The 21,643-nt window shown below is 51.4% G+C and overlaps 7 protein-coding genes across 7 annotated transcripts; 5 read left to right on the top strand and 2 right to left on the bottom strand.

Moving 5' to 3' along the window:
• Window positions 1-620: 620 nt before the first annotated feature.
• Asppvi_002386 (DNA-directed RNA polymerase II core subunit RPO21) lies at window positions 621-6,064 on the top strand (the record flags this gene model as incomplete). The annotated part of the gene is made up of 4 exons (XM_043298375.1): window positions 621-749; window positions 822-978; window positions 1,036-1,106; window positions 1,169-6,064. 4 exons carry the CDS (start codon window positions 621-623, stop codon window positions 6,062-6,064), a joined length of 5,253 nt encoding a protein of 1,750 aa, XP_043154310.1.
• An 858-nt stretch (window positions 6,065-6,922) lies between these two features.
• Window positions 6,923-9,650, top strand: Asppvi_002385 (ubiquitin ligase complex subunit HRD3; the record flags this gene model as incomplete). The annotated part of the gene is made up of 4 exons (XM_043298374.1): window positions 6,923-6,965; window positions 7,036-7,176; window positions 7,242-9,176; window positions 9,238-9,650. 4 exons carry the CDS (start codon window positions 6,923-6,925, stop codon window positions 9,648-9,650), a joined length of 2,532 nt encoding a protein of 843 aa, XP_043154309.1.
• Window positions 9,651-9,921: 271 nt separating this feature from the next.
• Asppvi_002384 (putative DNA repair protein Dds20/Mei5) lies at window positions 9,922-10,846 on the top strand (the record flags this gene model as incomplete). The annotated part of the gene is made up of 2 exons (XM_043298373.1): window positions 9,922-10,692; window positions 10,754-10,846. The coding sequence occupies 2 exons, from the start codon at window positions 9,922-9,924 to the stop codon at window positions 10,844-10,846; spliced, it is 864 nt and encodes a 287-aa protein (XP_043154308.1).
• A 991-nt stretch (window positions 10,847-11,837) lies between these two features.
• On the top strand, window positions 11,838-13,614 carry Asppvi_002383 (putative MFS allantoate transporter; the record flags this gene model as incomplete). Its single annotated transcript, XM_043298372.1, has 5 exons — window positions 11,838-12,032; window positions 12,084-12,111; window positions 12,189-12,288; window positions 12,341-12,525; window positions 12,584-13,614. 5 exons carry the CDS (start codon window positions 11,838-11,840, stop codon window positions 13,612-13,614), a joined length of 1,539 nt encoding a protein of 512 aa, XP_043154307.1.
• Window positions 13,615-14,039: 425 nt separating this feature from the next.
• On the bottom strand, window positions 14,040-15,747 carry Asppvi_002382 (glycoside hydrolase family 1 protein; the record flags this gene model as incomplete). Its single annotated transcript, XM_043298371.1, has 5 exons — window positions 14,040-14,178; window positions 14,243-14,828; window positions 14,888-15,360; window positions 15,424-15,615; window positions 15,686-15,747. 5 exons carry the CDS (start codon window positions 15,745-15,747, stop codon window positions 14,040-14,042), a joined length of 1,452 nt encoding a protein of 483 aa, XP_043154306.1.
• A 786-nt stretch (window positions 15,748-16,533) lies between these two features.
• Window positions 16,534-18,924, bottom strand: Asppvi_002381 (Kelch motif domain protein; the record flags this gene model as incomplete). Its single annotated transcript, XM_043298370.1, has 3 exons — window positions 16,534-18,368; window positions 18,434-18,520; window positions 18,597-18,924. The coding sequence occupies 3 exons, from the start codon at window positions 18,922-18,924 to the stop codon at window positions 16,534-16,536; spliced, it is 2,250 nt and encodes a 749-aa protein (XP_043154305.1).
• A 569-nt stretch (window positions 18,925-19,493) lies between these two features.
• On the top strand, window positions 19,494-21,353 carry Asppvi_002380 (WD40 repeat domain-containing protein; the record flags this gene model as incomplete). Its single annotated transcript, XM_043298369.1, has 1 exon — window positions 19,494-21,353. The coding sequence occupies one exon, from the start codon at window positions 19,494-19,496 to the stop codon at window positions 21,351-21,353; it is 1,860 nt and encodes a 619-aa protein (XP_043154304.1).
• Between the last annotated feature and the right edge of the window lie 290 nt (window positions 21,354-21,643).

Genomic DNA, 21,643 nt, shown 5'->3' with positions numbered 1-21,643 from the left:
AGAGGGCAGTCGCTGGGCGGTCAGGTGCAATTTATAAGTCATCAGTAAAACTCATAGGCTCTACCCCATGAATAACATTATTGGATGATTCTGTATTACAAATCTCAATTTTCTGCCGTCTGCCAAGTTTCTATGAATTAGCGTTGCGGACTTTTAGCGGAAACCGCGCTAGTGCTGCTGGCTGCGGCTCAAGAAAACTCGTGCCCCATCCGAACTGAAGTGACATCCAACCATCTCCCTTTCATCATCTCGACACGCTGCTTGCCCATCCCTCAACCCTCCAGATCATCGCGTCTCGTATCGCGATATCTACCTCTCTCTCATCGGGCTATTGACCTCGACGTACTCGATCGAGATATACCCTTTTCCGCCCTTTCGCCCCCGACTTTCGCGGATTCGGGGACACCAGGTCGCAGGCGCCCTCGTGGCAAGGGCTGCCAAAGGCCTCAGCCGGCCAGCTGCTTGCAAACACTTTCATCGTCGCTCGAGCACGCTTGATTGTTAACGCTTTAGTATCGCTTGATTTTGCTTTGTGCGACTCGGATCGCTCGTGTCGTTGATCGCTAAACCGCCTTCGTTTCTTCGAGTATCACATCCACGCCCGACGACCGACCGCCACTATGTCGAACGTTTACTTTCCCTACTCCAAGGCGCCTTTGCGCACCATCAAGGAGATCCAGTTTGGACTCTTCTCTCCAGAGGAGATCAAAAGGATGAGCGTGGTGCATGTTGAGTATCCGGAGACGATGGTTCGTACAACTTGTCTTCTGTTGACTGGGGCTTGTGGCGTGGGATGACTGACAGGTCGAAATGATAAACAGGACGAACAACGGATGCGGCCGCGGACAAAGGGTTTGAACGATCCTCGCTTGGGTACGATTGACCGGCAATGGAACTGTGAGACCTGCGAGGAGGGTCAAAAGGAGTGTCCTGGCCACTTCGGACACATCGAGCTGGCGACTCCAGTCTTTCACATCGGTATGTTATCTATCTACGAATCCGCTGCAGATGCGAGAAGCTAACCCTATACTCTAGGTTTCTTGACCAAAGTCAAGAAACTCCTTGAGACTGTCTGCCACAACTGTGGCAAGATCAAAGCCGATACGGTTAGTCATCCCTAATTGGGATGGCAAATCCTAGATGGCATGATATGCTGACATAGAACCAGTCCGACTCCAAATTCTTAGAAGCCCTACGCATGAGAGATCCCAAGCGACGTTTCGACCATATCTGGAGACTGTCCAAGGATGTGTTGATCTGTGAAGCAGACCCTCCACCGGACGAGGACGAGCCGTTTTCGAAAGAGAGCTCCAAGCCTCTCCGGAGGCATGGTGGTTGCGGTAACGCCCAGCCCACGATTCGTAAAGAGGGTATCACTTTGGTTGGAACATGGAAGCCCAACAAGAGCATGATGGATGAGGATGAGATGCAGCAGCCGGAAAAGAAAGTCATTACTCCTCAGATGGCCCTGAATGTCTTCCGCAACATTTCTCACGAGGATGTTCGCATCATGGGCTTGAGTAATGACTATGCTCGTCCTGAATGGATGATTATCACTGTTCTGCCTGTTCCCCCCCCTCCTGTCCGTCCCAGTGTTCTCGTCGGTGGCAGCACCAGCGGTCAGCGCGGTGAGGATGATCTGACTTACAAGTTGGCTGAGATTATCCGAGCGAACCAGAATGTCCAGCGGTGCGAACAGGAAGGCGCTCCTGAACACGTCGTACGCGAGTTTGAGTCGCTCTTGCAGTATCACGTTGCCACCTACATGGACAACGATATCGCTGGTCAGCCAAAGGCTATGCAAAAGTCGAACCGACCGGTCAAGGCTATTCGAAGCCGTCTGAAGGGTAAGGAGGGTCGTCTTAGACAGAACTTGATGGGCAAGCGTGTCGATTTCTCCGCTCGTACTGTCATTACTGGTGATCCGAACCTGTCTCTTGACGAGGTCGGTGTTCCAAGAAGTATTGCTCGAACTCTGACCTACCCCGAAGTTGTCACTCCATACAACATCGAGAAGCTGCAGCAGCTTGTCGCTAATGGCCCCAACGAACATCCTGGAGCAAGGTATATCGTGCGGGACAATGGTGAGCGTATTGACTTACGCCATGCTCGAAGAGCTGGAGGTCAACAACTGCTGTATGGCTGGAAAGTCGAGCGGCATCTTATGGATGGCGATATCATTCTGTTCAATCGTCAACCTTCTCTTCACAAGGAGTCTATGATGGGTCATCGTGTCCGTGTTATGCCGTATTCGACTTTCCGACTGAATCTGTCTGTCACAACCCCTTACAACGCTGATTTCGACGGTGATGAGATGAACTTGCACGTGCCTCAGAGCGAGGAGTCTCGCGCAGAGTTGAAGCAGCTCGCCTTGGTCCCTTTGAATATCGTGTCTCCCCAGCGTAACGGTCCCCTTATGGGTATTGTGCAAGATACTCTGTGCGGTATTTACAAGATTTGCCGACGTGATGTCTTCTTGACCAAAGAACAGGTCATGAACATTATGTTGTGGGTTCCAGATTGGGATGGAATTATTCCTCCACCGGCCATCTTGAAGCCTAGACCTAGGTGGACTGGAAAGCAGATGATAAGCATGGCTCTTCCATCTGGGCTCAATTTGTTGCGTGTGGAGAAAGATAACTCTAGTCTGGCGGAGAAGTTCTCGCCTTTGACAGACGGTGGCCTGCTTATCCACGGCGGACAGTTGATGTATGGGATGTTCTCCAAGAAGACTGTTGGTGCTAGCGGTGGTGGTGTCATTCACACAATCTTCAATGAGTATGGGCCGGATACTGCGGTGGCTTTCTTCAATGGTGCCCAAACCATTGTCAACTACTGGCTGCTGCACAATGGTTTCAGTATAGGCATTGGTGACACCATTCCGGACGCGATCACGATTCAGCGAATCGAGAATTGTGTGCGAGAGAGGAAGAAGGAAGTCGAGACTATCACGGCAAGCGCCACGGAGAATACCCTGGAGCCCCTGCCTGGTATGAACGTTCGAGAGACCTTTGAGAGCAAGGTCTCGCGTGCGCTCAACAATGCCCGTGACGAAGCTGGTAGTGAGACTGAGAAGAGTTTGAAGGATCTCAACAACGCCATCCAGATGGCCCGGTCTGGATCTAAGGGTTCGACGATCAATATCTCTCAGATGACTGCTGTTGTGGGCCAGCAGTCCGTCGAAGGCAAGCGTATTCCCTTCGGATTCAAATATCGAACTCTTCCCCATTTCACCAAGGATGACTACTCTCCGGAATCTCGCGGATTTGTGGAAAACTCTTATCTGCGTGGTCTAACCCCAACCGAATTCTTCTTCCATGCCATGGCCGGTCGAGAAGGTCTGATCGATACTGCTGTCAAGACTGCCGAAACTGGTTACATTCAGCGAAAGCTGGTTAAGGCCTTGGAAGAAGTCATGGTTAAGTATGATGGTACTGTCAGAAACTCTCTGGGTGATGTGATACAATTCATTTACGGAGAAGACGGTCTTGATGGTGCCCACATCGAAAACCAGCGCGTCGACATTATCAGATGCTCTGATGAGAAGTTCAGGGAGCGATTCCGTGTGGATCTCATGGATCCCGAGAGGAGCCTGGGACCTGAAGTTTTGGAACAGGCCAATGAAATCGCTGGTGATGTTGAAGTCCAGAGATATCTCGATGAGGAATGGGAGGAATTGCTCAAAGATCGGGCATTCCTTCGTACTGTCGTGAAAGAAGATGATGAGATGATGCAGCTTCCCATCAACGTGCAGAGAATTCTTGAAACTGCCAGGAGCACTTTCCGGATACGCGAAGGGGCCATCAGCGACTTGCATCCTGCTGAAGTCATCCCTCAAGTCCGCTCTCTACTGGACCGTCTGTTAGTTGTGCGTGGCGACGATCCGATCTCGCGCGAGGCGCAGGAGAATGCTACACTGTTGTTCAAGGCACAGCTCCGCAGTCGCCTTGCATTCCGCAGACTTGTCACCGAGTACTCGATGAACAAGCTCGCCTTCCAGCATGTCATCGGTGCTATCGAGAGCAGATTTGCTAAGGCTGGTGCTAACCCAGGTGAAATGGTTGGTGTGCTTGCCGCTCAGTCTATTGGTGAGCCCGCTACACAGATGACCTTGAACACTTTCCACTTTGCTGGTGTCTCGTCGAAGAACGTCACCCTTGGTGTTCCTCGTCTCAAGGAAATTCTCAACGTTGCTACCAACATCAAGACGCCATCTATGACGGTTTACCAGTTGCCCCACAAATGCCACGATAAGGAGTCTGCTAAACAGTTGCGAAGCGTTGTTGAGCATACTAGCCTGAGATCCGTTACAGAAGCCACTGAGATCTACTACGACCCGGACATCCAGACCACGGTCATTGAAAATGATAGGGATATGGTCGAGTCCTACTTCATCATTCCGGAGGATGTCACAGACGCCTCTTCTCGACAGTCCAAGTGGTTGCTTCGTATCATTCTCAGTCGGCCAAAGCTCCTTGATAAGGGTCTTACAGTGCAGGATGTCGCTGCCAGGATCAAGCAGGCTTACCCCAAGGATATCGCGGTTATTTTCAGTGATAACAACGCTGATGAACAGGTCATCCGTATTCGTCAGATCCAGGATTACAAGGAAGACGAGGATGATGAGGACATTGAATACGATGTCACGCTCAAGAAATTGGAGCAGCATCTTCTGGATACTCTCACTCTCCGTGGTGTCCAAGGGGTGGAACGGGCTTTCATTAACGAGAAGAGCAAAGTCCGTGTTCTTGAGGATGGCAGCCTGTTTGCGAGCAAAACTGATCCGCTCTGCAAGGAGTGGGTTCTCGAAACAAGTGGTTCTTCCCTTGGTGAGGTCCTGGCTGTCCCTGGAGTTGACGCTACTCGCACGTACTCGAACCAGTTTATCGAGGTCTTTGAAGTCTTTGGTATTGAAGCTGCCCGTACGGCTGTGCTTCGGGAATTGACCCAAGTGCTTGCCTTCGACGGTTCCTATGTCAACCACCGGCATCTGGCGCTCCTGGTCGACGTCATGACGGTGCGAGGTTATCTGACACCGGTCACTCGCCACGGTATCAATCGTGCTGACAATGGTGCCCTGATGCGGTGTTCCTTCGAAGAAACGGTGGAGATTTTGCTGGAAGCTGCAGCCTTCGGAGAACTCGACGACTGCCGCGGTGTGTCGGAGAACCTGATCCTGGGACAGATGGCCCCGGCTGGTACAGGAGAGTTTGACCTCTACCTTGATCAGAATCTCCTCAATACTGTTGTGTCGAACAATGCACGATTCGGAGTTATGGGAACCATTGGGGCCAAGGATGCAATTATTTCCGATGGCGCTGCCACACAGTACGATACTGGTTCGCCCATGCAGGAAAGTGCGTACATCGGTACACCCGACCCAGAGTCTGCGTTCTCGCCCATTCGCCAGGCGGGTGCCGAGTCTCCTGGCGGCTTCACCGAGTACCAACCTACGGGTGGCTTTGGAGGCGGTTTCAGCCCCGCTGCTACAAGCCCGGCAGGTTATTCACCCAGCAGCCCATTCAGCGCCAATCCAACGTCTCCTGGCTATTCCCCAACTTCAAGCTATTCACCTACGTCTCCTGGCATGGGCATCACCAGCCCTCGTTTCATGACGTCCCCTGGCTTCTCTCCTGCCAGCCCATCGTTCGCTCCGACCTCGCCCGCATATTCACCAACGTCGCCGGCATATGGACAGGCATCCCCGACGTCTCCGTCCTACTCTCCCACATCGCCAGGATTCTCACCAACATCGCCCAACTACAGCCCTACGTCCCCCAGTTTCAGCCCAGCTTCTCCTGCGTTCAGCCCTACGTCGCCTAGCTATAGCCCGACCAGTCCTGCTATTGGTGGCGCCGGTCGACACCTATCTCCTACCTCACCTACATCTCCCAAGTACACGCCTACTTCTCCTGGCTGGTCTCCTACGAGCCCGCAGACGTACTCACCTACGTCGCCTAACTTTGCTGGATCGCCGACGTCTCCGGGAGGTCCGACCTCCCCTGGATACAGTCCTACGTCCCCGGCTTTCAGCCCTTCGTATGTACCCTCGTCTTCAGCTTGATTGATACGTGCGCATTTGACTAACATTCTTGTTCAGGTCTCCTCGCCAGTGAGATTAGCAAGTGCTTCGGCTACTTCTTTATGGTTTCCGTTCTATTCCTGTAACATCATCCATTCTATCGAACAATCCATAAAAAAGAACACATTTTGCATCTGATGTCGCGGACTTGGTTGGTTTTTTCATCCTCAATATGGGCGCCAGCAGCCTTTCTCAAATGTATGCCTTTTTTGACGTTTCAGCCTGATTGCTTTTTCTCTTCAATAATTTGAGCCACCCTGCTGAAATTGTGATACATTCTTCTGGGCTGGCGATGCATGTTGTTCTCATTCGTTGCGCTCCCACTTCCATTCGGACCTTCGAAATACCACGGGCTTTAGAACTGAATGGTTTGCGGATCATCGTCTTGAGTTGGCGAGTGCTTTGGTCCCCTCAAGGACGTTGTTAATGATTGTATTACTGCCACTGCTTGTTCTTTTCATGTACACAGCCTAGCCTAAAACGGATTAAAGAAGGAATGGATAAATAAAGGGAATATTATTCTTAAAAGGAAGACATTATTCAGCAATTGTAGGAAATTTGTCGCAGAACATGATTATTCTTGTGATAAGATGAACATAGTTGCAGGAATGACATGTGTGATGATAGCATGTCTGTCCATCGGCAAAATGAAGCTCCGCAACGCCAGGTGGCCCGTTCCCGCCTGAGCTCATAATAAGCTGGCCCAGCTTCCCCCGAGACATCGAGACCACATTTTCAGACTGTTTTGGCGAGGTGGATCGATGTCCAGTAAACTGTGAGAAGAGGAATCGCAATGTGCCTCTTATTGCTCCCAAATACTACCAAGTTTTGCCAGGCAACATGAAGAACCTATGGCTATGGCGTTTCCTGCCTCTGGCGCTCCGTAAGTATCCACTCCGTCAACGGCGGTGGCACCGAGGCTCTCATACTGATGATCAGCGATCAATTTCTAGTGCTGCTGCAGGCGCTCGTGGTTGAATCGAAAGTTCAGTCAGAGAGTGGTCATACATCAATAGATGTGACTTCCGGAACATATCAGCATGGAAGCCAATATGCGGGTGAAGCTGAGGGGTCTCACATTTGGCCCGGACATGGTAAGAAGCTATTGATGCCAATGTGTGAACATGACTGAAGGGCAACTGACATTGTCTGCCTATAGAACGTGTCGAAAACGCGCTCAGAATCCTCCATGGAATAAAGATTTCGACCGCCCGATCTGAGAAGCCCTCGGGCCTCGTCGGGTATGCCTTACATTACGCCCAACAGGCGTTCCGCATCCTATTCATGAATGCACCTCAATCGGACACAACTGAGAAGCGGAGAGTCGATCCGAATGTCGTCAAAGCCGTGAAAGAACTCAAGCTGGCTGCCGAGGAGGATGAGAACCCCGATGCGATGTTCCTATTAGCGGAAATGAACTTCTATGGCAACTTTACACATCCGCGCGATTTCAAGCGCGCTTTCCAGTGGTATCAGAGCCTTGCTTCCTTGACTGGAAACAGTACAGCACAATATATGCTCGGTTTCATGTACGCCACTGGCATCGGGAACGGGGTGGAGCGCGACCAGGCGAAGGCATTGTTGTATCATACGTTTGCTGCGGAAGGAGGGGACACGAGGTCGGAGATGACGCTGGCGTATCGCCACCACGCTGGTATCGGGACTCCCAGAGACTGCGATCAAGCGACGTATTACTACAAGAAAGTGGCGGACAAGGCGATTCAGTGGTATCGATCTGGGCCGCCCGGTGGCTATAGCATGGCTCGTGAAGCTTATCGGTGGGCGGACGAGGAGGGTGGCGTTTATGGCGAGGGTGCCAGTGTCTCGAGCTCAGGGCCTAACGCACAGCGTGATGGGGTCCAGTCTAGTACCGAGGCCAGCTTGGAGGACGTTCTGGAATACCTGGACCTCATGTCGCGTAAGGGGGAGCTCAAGGCCACGTTTAGTTTGGGGAAGCTACACTACGATGGGGCGCGAGGCTTGCCTCGGAATTTCCGAAAGGCAATGAAGTACTTCAAGCAAGTAACGAGACGTTACTGGAACAAGGACGGGTCAGTCAATCCCAATCACCCCATGGGGATCGATAAACTTGCTTCGAAAGCAGCTGGCTACGTTGGAATGATGTACCTGCGCGGCGAAGGCGTCGAGCAAAATTTCAACAACGCTCTTACCTGGTTTAAGCGGGGACTGGTCAACGGCGACTCGCTGTGTCAGCACGAGATCGGACTCATGTATCTCCATGGGTATGGCGTCCCCCAGGACGCCTTCAAGGCCGCTTCGTATTTCAAATCGGCTGCCGATCAGGACTATCCAGCATCGGAGACCAGACTTGGCGTTCTATTCCTGGATCAGGGGGATGTTGCCACAGCGACACGGTATTTCGAGCTGGCTGCTCGCTGGGGGTCCATGGAGGCCTTCTACTACCTGGCGGAGTTGTCGAACAATGGCATCGGCCGGCAACGACATTGTGGCATGGCCGCATCGTATTACAAGCTGGTCGCAGAGCGTGCCGAAGCGATTCATTCGTCGTTTGCCGAATCAAATGCCGCGTATGAGAATGGCGATAAAGAAGCGGCTTTGATCCCAGCCATGATGGCTGCAGAGCAGGGCTACGAAAGCGCTCAAGCAAATGTAGCATTCCTACTCGATGACCAGCGCTCATTGTTGTCGCTCGACACCATTCTACCTGGGGTTAAGAAGCCTCGTCCGTCTCTCCTTCGGAACGCTGCTCTAGCGCTGATCTACTGGACACGTTCGGCGAAACAGGCGAATATCGACTCGCTGATCAAGATGGGTGACTACTATCTCAGCGGATCTGGCATCGGAGCGGACCCTGAAAAAGCTTCTATTTGCTATCATACCGCTGCTGAGGCCCATTACAGTGCGCAAGCCTACTGGAACCTTGGCTGGATGCACGAGAATGGAGTCGCCGTGGAGCAAGACTTCCACATGGCCAAAAGATACTATGACTTGGCGCTCGAAGCAAATGCAGAAGCTTATCTGCCTGTGAAATTAAGCCTGATAAAGCTGCGGATGCGCAGTTATTGGAACAAGATTACGAATGGAAAGGTCAACTCCATTCAAGAGGAAGAAGGTAGGATACCCGAGATGATTTAACCGCTTACACCTGTTTACATGCTGACCGGATACCGCAGAACAAAAGCCTCGACGGACATTCAAAGAGTGGATTGCAGCGTTTATTGAGAACAACGAAGAGGAGGAGGCCAGCTATCACTCACAATTGTACAAGCATGCGGAAGATGAAGATGACATGCTATCTTCGAATCCAGACGCACGCCCTCTTGATGAACACCGTCATGACGACGGTTACTATGATGACCTCGAACTCGACATTGATGAGAGCGTCCTGGAAGGCCTCATTATTGTCACCTTGGCCGCCACATTACTTGTACTTGTATACTTGCGGCAGCAGCGAAACAGGCAAAGGCCGAACGAGAATCCAGGTGCCAACCCAGCAGCAGTGAACAATCAAAACGACCGCGGGTTTTTCCCGCAGCCAGGAGATCCGGAGTTTGCTCAGTGGGTTGCCGGTGGTGTCGGTCATTAATAAACGGGAAGCATCTGCAGGAGTTCATCTAATTGTACATTCTCTTAAGCACTATTTCATGCTCATAGAATCCTCGTAGATGTCTAAAAATCAGCATCTGTTATCTTATCGGGTAGAAGCTCTTATCGATAAGCACCTTTTGATCAACTTCTCCAGACGACCCAGGAGTGCATTCTGCAATCAATCCCAAGCCAAAGTGAACCTTTTTCGAATCGGCAAGCCATATGTGAGGATGTGATACGATGCAGAAGTTGAACGCCCTTGCTTGAAAATGTCCTCTCTCAACCTGAACGGAAAGCGACGTCGTATAGAAGGTGCCGCTTCTTCACTATCGAAGCCGTTCAAGTCACCTCTCCGCAAGCCAGTGCAGGGCACTGTGGATAAGGAGAAAGCATGCAACAATTCTTCCAACAATACTGAAGCTGAAGGACAGGCAGGACAATATGTAGATGGGAAAAATGCTCAGGAACATCTTACGCCGTCGGCTTCCATATCTTCTAAACCAAATTATCTCACAAGCTCATCTCCCGCCTCGCCAGTCCCAAATTTGCAGAATCGAAAACGAAAATCTACTACAAAGCAGATGACTCCATTGAAGAAGAGCTTATTAGTAGATCCTGTCATCTCGGAGCTTCAAAAGGAACAAAGAGCTCTACAATCCAGACTCTCTGCTCTCCGCTCTGAACTCGATACCGTGAAGCAAGCTCTACGAATTGAATCATCGACGAAAGATGCCGAGCTCGAAGCTCTGATCCTCAAATGGAAAAATGTAAGCCAGGAAGCCGCTGAAGAGGTTTTCGAAGGAGCTCGAGAGCGGGTCTCTCGGATGGGGGGTATGAAGGCTTGGAGAGAGCGGATGAAGAGCGACAGCGCGAGGTGGGAACAGGAGGAAATGAATTCGTGGTATGGCAATGCCGAAGCGGAGGGGTTTGAGATGGATGAAGAGAAACTGGAGCAGCGGAAAGCTGAGCTCCTTGATGAAGTTGAGATGTCCCGAAAGGAACAGGAGGTGGGTACTGGGGGAGAGACGGCTGAGGACGAGGTATGCTTGGATGGGATGTCGCTTTGACTGGACGAAGAGGATGCTAACACAATATGCACAGGAATTTACAATGGACATTATGCTGAAGACGCTGAATATCGACTTGAAGATGATCGGATATGATAAGTCGACTCAACAATGGATTAAATCATGACCTCAATGACTATTATATGGTGGCGTCGTTCAGAGATCTATGTCCTAGGTCTGTGTTTGTATGAGTACGAAGCCTTCTGGACCGAGACCTGGCTCATACGGGGTTTTTATCATCGAAGTGGTCTACATGCAGTTTTCGAGTCAATGGGTTTCCTCTCTTGTTGCATGCTTCCGCTTCGTATCCTTCCAAGATCACCCGTCCCTTTGACCTGGTTATTGTCTTTGACCAGATAGGGAATGCCTTACAGAGGTCTGACTGGCAAACCCGTGGCTCGCGAGCATGGGAAGCGGTTGCTTCTTCGAAGACAGATGGACTCAGAATCGGGATAGCACTGAAAATGAGACTGGAAGCGTCAAATAGTCTGATCTGCTGGAGGTATCGGGCTACTAAGTCCAACACTCGTAGTCCATCCCGAACTCAGGGCGTGTTGAAGATCCGAGATGCTAGCATCGATGAGGCTGAATGTCTCTGCTGTGCTTCTTAGTTCTTTGCCAATGTTCTTCGCCAGTAACATCCCTAGGGACCAATCCAATCAAGAAGACTTACAGACCCCATTGCAGCCATAGTCCATTCTCTCGATTCGAGGCTATCACTTCAGTATCGTACAAGGCTACAAGTGCCGACGCCCTACGACACCAATCCAATCGGCCATCTCGGTCTGMGTGTTGAGAATCTTAGTCCCGCCAACTGAGGGGATAATCGGACTTTTTCCCGCTGATTACCTGGACTAGCCATCTTCGTGCGGAGAATGGAGCTTGGCAATTGGCTTATAACAACGATAACAAAGGACGATCTGTGCGCCAAGAGATAGAGTCCTTGCGTGTTATCTACCAGCAGCTGATAACAGTATACTCCGCAGTATCTTCTCAGTCATACTTAAGCTATCTGAAACTACGGCAGGGAGGATCCCTATGGGAATGGGTAGATCGAAGTTGTGAACTTTAGACATTACGCCGTTTACTTGCACTCCTTGCCAGTTGATCTTGCAACCATGACTGATACTAAGAAAGCTGAGCTGGACGTGCGACGCTCCGACAGTCTGGAGAAAAAGGATGATATTTCACCTGGGACGATTCGAGACATTGGAGCAGACCTCTATGCGGAGGTGGAGCAATTATCGCCAGAGGAACTGGAGGAAGAAGGGATCAGAGTACGGAAGATGTTAGACCGCAGGATCTTGCCGATTGTATGCCCCCATCGGATCCACGGCTAATCGCTGTGTATGAGTCACTGACAGTTCGCCTCCTCAGCTATACTTAACCTATGTAATGCAATTTCTGGGTTAGACATGCTGCTTCACTTGGACGATGCTCGAAAAGACCCGCTCATTTGTGATGCATAGACAAGCTTTCGCTCAACTACGCCTCCGCTTATACTCTCATTCCAGATCTCGGTCTAGAAGGCCAGAGATATTCTTGGGTTGCTGCTATTTTCAACTTTGGGTATCCTAGACCTTTCCTCATACAGTGGAGCCGACTTCGCTGACCCGATAAGGTACCTGTTCTGGGCAATCCCGGCGAATCTCCTGATTCAACGATTGCCCCTAGCGAAGTATATGGGTGGAGTCATCATGATTTGGGCCGGCCTCGTTATTGCGCATATCGGCGCTAAGAATTATGCGGGTATCCTAGTCTTGAGATTCCTGTTGGGCATGGCAGAGGCATGTGTAAGTCCGTGCAGTAAGTTCCTATAAAATTGGTCATCCACCACCTCGGACTCGGAGACTGACCAACGCAGTGATGAACTTCACTTCTATGTTCTACAAGAGATCCGAACAGCCCCTGCGCATGAGTATCTGGCTCTCTGGCAACGGCATGGCCACGATGATCGGAGCGCTACTCGGTTTCGGACTGGGCCATTCTCATAATACCAAACTTCATAGCTGGCAGCTCATCTTCCTCACGATCGGTCTGATGAACTTCACCACTGGTTGTCTCTTCCTCTGGCTGATGCCCGACTCACCGAGCTCCGCAAAGTTCCTCACTCACCGGCAACGTGTTGTGGCTGTTCAGCGAGTATCAGAGAACATGATCGGGGTCAAAACCAAGCAGATCAAGCCGCGTCAGGCCCTCGAAGCATTATATGACCCCAAAGTCCTCTTCTGCTTAGGAATTGGAATTGGCTGCGGCGTCATCAACGGCGGCGTATCGAACTTCGCCTCCGCGCTCATCAAGGGTTTCGGCTTCAGCGGCATCTACGCAACCCTTCTCCAGCTCCCCACGGGGGCCATCGAAGCCGTCGTGGTGCCCATCTGCGGCCTGGTCTCGACGTACGTCCGCGACTCGCGCTGCCTCGTCCTCGCCGTGGTATGCCTCATCCCGTTCGGCGGTCTCCTCGGCATCCGATTCACCAGCCTCGACCACAGATGGACTCTGGTCGGCTGCACCTGGCTGCAGTACATCATCGGCGCACCAGTCATTGTGTCTTGGAACCTCTTAGCGACAAATGTCGCTGGACATACCAAGCGCTCGATGGCCAATGGCATGTGGTTCACCATGTACGCAGCAGGCAACGTCGCCGGCGCCAACATCTTCTTCGCCCGTGAAGCGCCCCGGTACCACTCCGCTTTGACAGGTCTGCTAATCTGCTATGCTGGCATGATTGTCCTAGCACTTTCGTCATATCTATACATGAAATGGGAGAATCTGCGGAGAGATCGCAAGGCGTCGCCGGAAGACAGTCCCACGCGGCGTGAGGAAGCCGCCATTCTTGATGGGTTCAAGGACTTGACCGACATGGAGTCAAAGAACTTTCGTTATGCGTTATAAGGCGTTGACTGGAGATGTTCAAAGGACCATTCAGTTCATTTGTACGCCGTCTTTTCATGATAATTGTGTTCGTTGTGTTTGATGCTGGCCTCTATTGAATTTCTAAAATTGCCCCAGTCAGAAAACAAAGAATGGGACAGTGGAGACTTGCGGACTGCAGGCTAAATGCAGAGTGGGGCAGTGGATCCAGGGGCTTGCCACGTGATAATAGATGCGGAGCAACGCATGTGGCACGGAGCAAAGTCCATGTCTGATACGGAAACACATTAGGTGGAATTGGAAAGTACGATTATCCAATGATTGGTGACTGCTCTTCTGAGTGAAAATGGATGTGATGAAAGCTCCCTTAGATTTTGTGAAATCACTAATTGTTGGTTATGTACATGCAACATCATCCTAAGCTTCATTTCATACAGTCCCTCAACCTAGGCCTTCTCGATGTACTGGTCGAAGATCTCGCGGATGACCTTGGCGCTCTTCTTGGGGATTCTCTTTTGGTTGTTCTCGTAGTCGACAAAGGTGACGCCAAATCTGGTCTCGTAGCCTTCGGCCCATTCGAAGTTGCTACACGGGGAAGACGATCTGTCAGCCAGTTGGTTCGGTACGTCTGAATGTAAGACAAACTTACTCCATCAAGCTCCACGCCATGTAAGCGCGGACATTGACACCGTCCAGCGTGTAGGCATCCGCCATGGCGGCGATATAGTCGCGGAAATATTGCACACGGAACTCGTCGTTCAGGATCTGGTCCACGGGCAGGTCATTCTCGCCCTTGAGACTGGTGCCATTCTCGGTAACGTAGATCTTGGGCTGGTTGTAGCGGTCGCTTAGCCATTTCAGCAGTTTCCGGAACCCAATGGGTTGGGGTCGCAGCCAGGGTGACTGTGTCTCAGGACCGATCCATTCGCCGTTCTTGTTCTGCAGGAGGATCTCCAGGTTGCCGGCGACGTCGTCCGGGTCCGGCTCGCCTGTCTTGGCTTTGATGTAGTTGGCACAGTAGTGGTTCATGCCGTAGAAGTCGTTGCTGCCGTGGACAAGGGCGATATCTTCGGGGGTCCAGGTGGGCAAGCGGTCACCCAATTGTTTGATCATGCTGTCTGGGTACTTGCCGTGATAGATGGGATCAGCAAACCAGGAGATAGCGAACTCGATCTTGCGATCACAGGCCTCGATGTCCGCGGGATTTTCGGGATCCCAAGGCTCAGTCCAGTCACCTGGAATTTGATCAGCAACTACACCATTAGGCAATGCGCACGGAGGCCAGAACTCGTACCATTCAATGTGATGCCAATCTCACCACCGTCTCTGGGCTTGAATTCTTCTCTGTAAATCTTCACCGCCGCTCCGTGAGCGACAAGGATATTGTGGCCGACGATCCAGGGCTCGCGCGAACCGTCGCCCACAGGACTTTTGGTACGGTCGCTGGTCCTGCCAGGGGCGAACTGGCCCACATTGTATCCGAGCACGCTGCTGCACCAGGGCTCATTGAAAGTAATCCAGTACTTTACTTTTGAGCCGAAAGCATTGAACATTATGCGAGCATAGTTGGCAAAATCGGCAACAAATTCTTCCTTGTTCAGAAGGCCACCGTAGCGCTTGTCAAGCGCATCGGGGAGATCCCAGTGGAAGAGGGTAACGAGGGGAGTAATACCCGCCGCGAGTAAGTCGTCGACGAACTTGACATAGTGCTGGAGACCCTTTTCATTGACAGGGTCATTCCGGCCACCGAGAGGGATGACACGAGACCTGCATTTACGATCGAGATGGGGTTAGCCGAAGTCCGTTCTCTCAGGCTGTGCAAAGACGCACCATGAGATAGAAAAACGGTATGCCTTTGCACCACACTCCTTGAGCAGGGCAATATCCTCGTGGGTGCGGTGGTACGAGTCGCAAGCCACCTCACCAGAGGCTCCACCGGCTATTTTGCCGGGAATTTTGCAAAATGTATCCCAAATAGACGGGCCTCGTCCATCTTCATCCACAGCTCCCTCAATCTGGTAGCTAGATAACGAAATAAGGGCGACAATTAGTTAAAGCCCAGTAAAGAGAAGACTTAAGATCGGTGACATACCTCGCAGTTGCGAATCCCCAAAGGAAGTCCGGAGGAAGAGTCGAGGTAGTGGTAGATCCCATGACGAAATGGATATCGAGGGAATGGTTCGAACAGCTTTTTTTTCCGTTCAGTGGATGGGACAGCTACTGAAAGGAGCACGGCTATGTCTTAGAATTTTTCTCCAGAGCGTCAGAGAGCACTGGACGGATATTTAAGTCTGTCTTCCTCGCATCTCGAGAGCTGCTCTCCATCGAGCGATGGAGGGGTGAGCGGGGAACCGCCTTGGGGAATCAACGGACTGCATCATAGTTCACCCAGTCACCAGTTCTTTGGTCCCACCATTCTACAGTATAGCTCCCAAGAGTGGAAGATCTTGTAAATAGTTCAGGAGGCGAACGCTGCGCCCAGAGGAATGCTGGTGTGGGGCGCGGAAGATTAATGGCTATCGTTTAGCATAATGATGGCGGGCTGACATTCGGCCAGTTGGTGCCTGGCGGGGCATTGAGGCACTGCAACAGCAACGGCTCGACGGGCCGTCAACCGATTGACGGTACCTATATTGGACTTGTTGGAAGTCTTGCTATACATAATTGAGACGTATTGCTTCAACAGTAGTAAGAAGGACGTAGTGACATATCTGTGCTGGCTCCGTCAAATATCATACATAGCTATACCCATAATGGTCCCATGACTCCCCTAAGATGCTCATCGCTAGAAAACACATCAATGCCTTTGCCAAAGTGACGCCCATCCGGTAGTAGAAATAGAAAAGTAGTACATAGTCATTGAAGTCATATGGTTGGCATGTCCGCTCCTGCACGGTACTTTCCCGTGGTGCAGGGCCTGAATGAACTGGGAGTCCAAGGTCATACAATCTCCATTCCATCCACATCGTCGCCTTCCAGATCATCCACGTCGTCAGTCATAACGCCTCCAACAGAAGGCCGGGATCGCTTGCTATCCCTGCTGAGATCAAGCCCCTCCGCTCCTAGAACACCCACTAGCTCTAGTTCGGGCCCGGCAACAATCCGACCTTCCATGTCGACCACCTCGCACAGCTCGATCAAGCTCTGACGACTGAGGGACTTGAAGCCGTCGGTCCGGACAATGCGACCCCAGTGGCTGAGGCAAAATTGTGCGGCGCGCCGCATCAACCAATCTTCGTTGGTCCGCCCAGCCCGTTCCCAGATGATGGCCGCGTTCTCCACATCTAGCTCGCGGCTCAAGCGATTCACGCAGAGCAGGCGCAGTTTTGGCATGTCGTACAGGTTCGCCATGACGAGCATACCTGCAACGTCGATGATGCTGGAGCAATATTCAGGGTGCCCTGATATGCTGTCTGTGTATAGATAGTAGAGGAAAGCACGGACAACAGAGTATGGTTCCGGAATGTGCATTCTCTTAGAGTGATATTCTGCCATTTGCGCGGAATATAGTCGCTTGAAATGCGGCCACCGAAGCTGCAGTATGATGCGATGTACATGAATAGGAGGCGAAGTGGGAGCATTCGCGGGCAGGAACGCCGGCTGAGACTCCGTTGGAGGAGCATCTTCTGCCATATCGTCCGGATATTCGAGGTCATCCGGATTTGCAGTGATGATGAAGTCAGCATCACTGCCAGATTCTGGAGGTTGGTCGAAGACAGCGGAGAGATCCACACCAAGCCCAGAAATGGGCGGAAGTCCTGACCTTTCGGATACCAAAGCCCGGCTTTGATCGGGAGAGAGTGTCGCCAGTTCATTGCCAAGCAAACCGAACTTTTCCAGGTCAATGCAAAGCACTTCGCTCATATGATTCTCATCACTGTTGCCAGGAGCGGCGCCAACATCAAGGCTGCATCCCAGCAGCCAGGCTTTGGTGCCACTAGCGTTGACTGTACAATAATGCCAGCGGTACCCGGGCTTGAAAATCTCTTGCCCATCAGCTAGTTTCTGCCAACGAAGAGTGTCAAGCTCCAAAGATGATAACTTGCACTCATACGTCCTGACTGTTTCGGAAGGTGTGATCAGGTCGAGGAGGACGCCAGATGCATGAGCCTGAAAGTGGGTTCCAGCAGACAATGCAGGAACATAAGGACCGGATCGAAACTTATGACAAGAGATAGCTCCTGGGGCGATTGGCTTTTTTCGACCGGAGTTGCGAACTTGTACACTCCCAGAATTCGCCGCGTAGCTACCGGACCGGCCGGGCAGCTGCTGAGTTGAACTACTATACACCGTGTCTGGACTATGAGTCATCCTGTTGAGTATTCCGGGGGGATCCACGGTACCTTGCGAAGACGGGGTTCCAAGAAACGGCGAGCCCTTAAGATCAAGCCACCAAATATCAGTTGTACGTTCCATATCCGGGTCGAGGCCTCCAAATATCCAAAGACGGTCCCCCCAAACCCAGGCGGTGTGGTCGAAACGAGCTGTGAATCTCCAAGTTCGGGACCAGGTCCATGTTTTCAGGTCAAGGTAGCATAGATCATCGAGAATCACATTGTTCTCTCCAGTAACACCGCCTATGACGAAAAGCTTTTCGTCGTGAATGACAGCAGCATGGCGCGCCCTTCCCCGCGGGATTTGTCCACGAACTTCCGGTTGAGTCCAGGTCGAAGTGGGGATATCAAAGATGACGATATCAGAAAGGTATTCGCGGTGTTCGTTTTCTCCCCCGAAGACAATGAGTTTGTCACCTTGATATAGAGTAGCAGTGTGTCCTATAAAGAGTATTGTAAACGAATTAGAGGAATTCAAGAAAGGCATCTGGTATGAATCGACCAACCCATGCGAACACCTGGAATATCGCCATAGTTATCCACAAGTTCCCAACGAAGTGCTTTCAAGTCTAACCTCAGAACATGGTTGTAAACTATTTGAGTTCGAACGTTAGCATGAGAGATGATGCAGAGGTTCAATTAAACTGATAGGATGAAATCAGTATCAACCTTCGTCTGTGAACTGATCAAATCCTCCAAATGCATAGATCTGGTCATTGTTGCAATACGTCACGGATGCATTGACCAAACATGCAGGAACATTGCCTTGAGCTTTGCGGATGACGGGGCGATAATCCGTGCTACCACGGCGACCTCTAGCTGGACTGGTCGGCATGAGGTACGCGCTCTGTGGTCTCTGCTGAACTGAGGAAGTGGGAGTCATCGGATTGGAACCTCTTGATGATCTGATCCAAGACGGTGGGTCCTCGCGGAATTGGGTGAAGACCGGGGTGGATGTAGTATTACTGGTAATTGTGGATGGGGGCTGCCGCGCCATCATGCTCTCCAAAAGGGCGAAGTTCTATAGCTGACCACACAGCAGTGGTATAATGTGGAAATAATTGGAAAGTCGATAGAATTAGAAAGGTAGATTAGAATTTCTAGAGTTACCCAAGTCGGCCGATCGGGTCCCTGACAGGAACTTGCAATGACGACAGGGAAGAAAAGTGAAAAAGAGGCGCCAAGACGATCGGCGCCCAACGAAAAAGGAAAGAGCCGCACGTCATGTGGACGCTAACCCAATCAGTGTTAGAACAGCCGTACCTCAGGTAACCGTTGCCATGGGAGAAAGAACTATACACTGTATTTATTCCCCTGGATCTTTGCTCTGCTGCCCTCAGAATCCATCTTCCTTTTGCATTTTCCTCAGTTACACTCGTATCTGATATTTGCTTGCATAGTATATGATTCGTTTTGTCGGTTTATACTTGCATACACTACCATTTCGTTGCGTCTTAAACCTACATCCTCATTGAATGACCGGATCTGGCAATTGAAATCGAGAAGCATTTTCTTCTCTTGAGCACATTCTAATATATTATTCGTTGGGGATTGCAAATCACAAACATGGCTACTCCATTGATATCGACTCCGGTGAAGTCCCATCACGGACTGTTTTCATCCAAGACCGCTGGCGGTCGCATGCCTCTCACACCATCTCCCCACGCAAGAAGAGCGAGCGTGGCATCAAATCATTCATCTCCCTTCACGCCTCCTCGCCAATCGGCAGATGCTGCGAAAGACAACAGTCGCTCGGTCTACGGCGGCAATTTGTCCTCATATTTTGCTAAATCTGTCGCGAAGACATCAAAAACTTACCGAGAATCCCCCAAATCCAACATTGCGAGGACGCGCAAGTCACCGAGGCATCTTGAGCTCGGTGTTTCGGACTGGTCTTTAACCGGCACAGGTCCCTCGTCGGGGCAGTCTCCGTCATCGAAAGAGCGGGTGCGGAAAGAAGTTTCTGCTCGCACAAGGTCGAGCAAGACCACCGTTCGCATCGCTCACAATGCTGGTGACAGATTCATTCCCAACCGGTCCGCAAGCGAAGGACTGACAACAACTGGTACCGCCAAACTCGAGGAGAACCAGCGGCCTAAGACGGGCAGCAGCGAAGGATCCGCCGTCCTTGCAAGTGCTGCGAGCGCCTTCGACATTGGAGGTCGAGGAGGCGACGATGATCTGACCGCTGCTCTTGAAAATCTCGGTCTCGAGGACAATGACAATCCAACAACGTCGTACACCAAGCCCGCACCAGATGCTGTCGCCTACGAATCGTCGCTCGCTGACGCCTGCGGCGTCAATCTGAACACTCGCATCCTCGCCTTCAAGCCACCCCCTCCAGAGTCGTCAAAGCCAATTGACTTGAGAGCACAGTACAATCGTCCGTTGAAATCAAGCAAAGCCAAAGGTTCTCAATTCCGTCGCAGAGTCCAGACCGCGCCTGAGCGTGTATTGGACGCTCCTGGTCTTCTTGATGACTACTATCTCAATTTGCTGGACTGGAGCTCTGGAAACCAGGTTGCTATTGGTCTTGAGCGCAATGTCTATGTGTGGTCGGCGGATTCTGGATCTGTCAGTTGCCTACTAGAAACATCCCCAGACACATACATAAGCAGCGTCAAATGGAGCGGCGATGGCGCATATGTTGGAGTTGGTCTCGGCACGGGAGAGGTGCAGATCTGGGACGTGGAGGAAGGTACCAAGCTTCGAAGCATGTTTGGCCATGACTCCCGTGTTGGTGTGATGGGCTGGTCCAAGCACACATTGTCGACCGGGGCGCGCAGCGGTCTCGTCTTCAACCACGATGTTCGCATCGCTCAACACAAGGTTGCAGAACTCGTCTCCCACACCTCAGAAGTGTGTGGTCTCGAATGGCGTCCCGATGGGGCGCAACTCGCCACCGGCGGTAATGACAACCTGGTCAACATCTGGGATGCTCGGTCTCTAAGTGCTCCCAAGTTTACCAAGACAAACCACCGTGCGGCCGTGAAAGCTCTGAGTTGGTGCCCTTGGCAGTTGAACCTGCTCGCGACTGGTGGCGGCTCGTATGACCGTCACATTCACTTCTGGAACACCACCACTGGTGCCCGGACCAACAGTATTGATACTGGCTCTCAGGTCACCAGCTTGAGATGGAGCAACCACTACCGAGAGATTGTCAGCTCAAGCGGATTTCCTGACAATTCTCTGAGTATCTGGAGCTATCCCACCCTGGTCCGTAACGTAGAGATTCCGGCTCATGAGACCAGAGTTCTTCACAGCTGCCTGAGCCCCGACGGTCAATTGCTGGCCACTGCCGCTGCTGATGAGAGTTTGAAATTCTGGAAGATCTTCGAGCGCAAGCCTGGTACCAGTGCCTCGGCGTCTCGGGAAGGTGGCGTTGGCAGCAAAGCTCAAATGACCAAGTCTATGACCATTCGGTAGATGGACGTCTGCTCTTGTGCGAAATTTGACTCGCTCTTATATCCTGACTTTGTGTTACATCTTTTGTTTGGAGGATTTCGCATGCGAGGCGTTCTGATGGGTTGACTTCGTATCTTTTGGTCTTCTGTATAGAGTCTGGGCACTAATGCTACTAACATGAGCCATAACTCACCAATTTGCAAAATCTACTTCACTTTGTAGACGTGACTGATCCTGAAAGCGAGCCTACCATATCACATCAGGCAACCTGTTCGGAGTACATTACACATTGTTCAGGCTGATTATGGGGA

The sequence above is a fragment of the Aspergillus pseudoviridinutans genome (assembly GCF_018340605.1).
Source record: "Aspergillus pseudoviridinutans IFM 55266 DNA, scaffold_2, whole genome shotgun sequence".
NCBI classification, from domain to species: domain Eukaryota; kingdom Fungi; phylum Ascomycota; class Eurotiomycetes; order Eurotiales; family Aspergillaceae; genus Aspergillus; species Aspergillus pseudoviridinutans.
The sequence above is the reverse complement of the archived record's forward strand: the minus strand, read 5'-3'. Positions and strand labels throughout refer to the sequence as shown.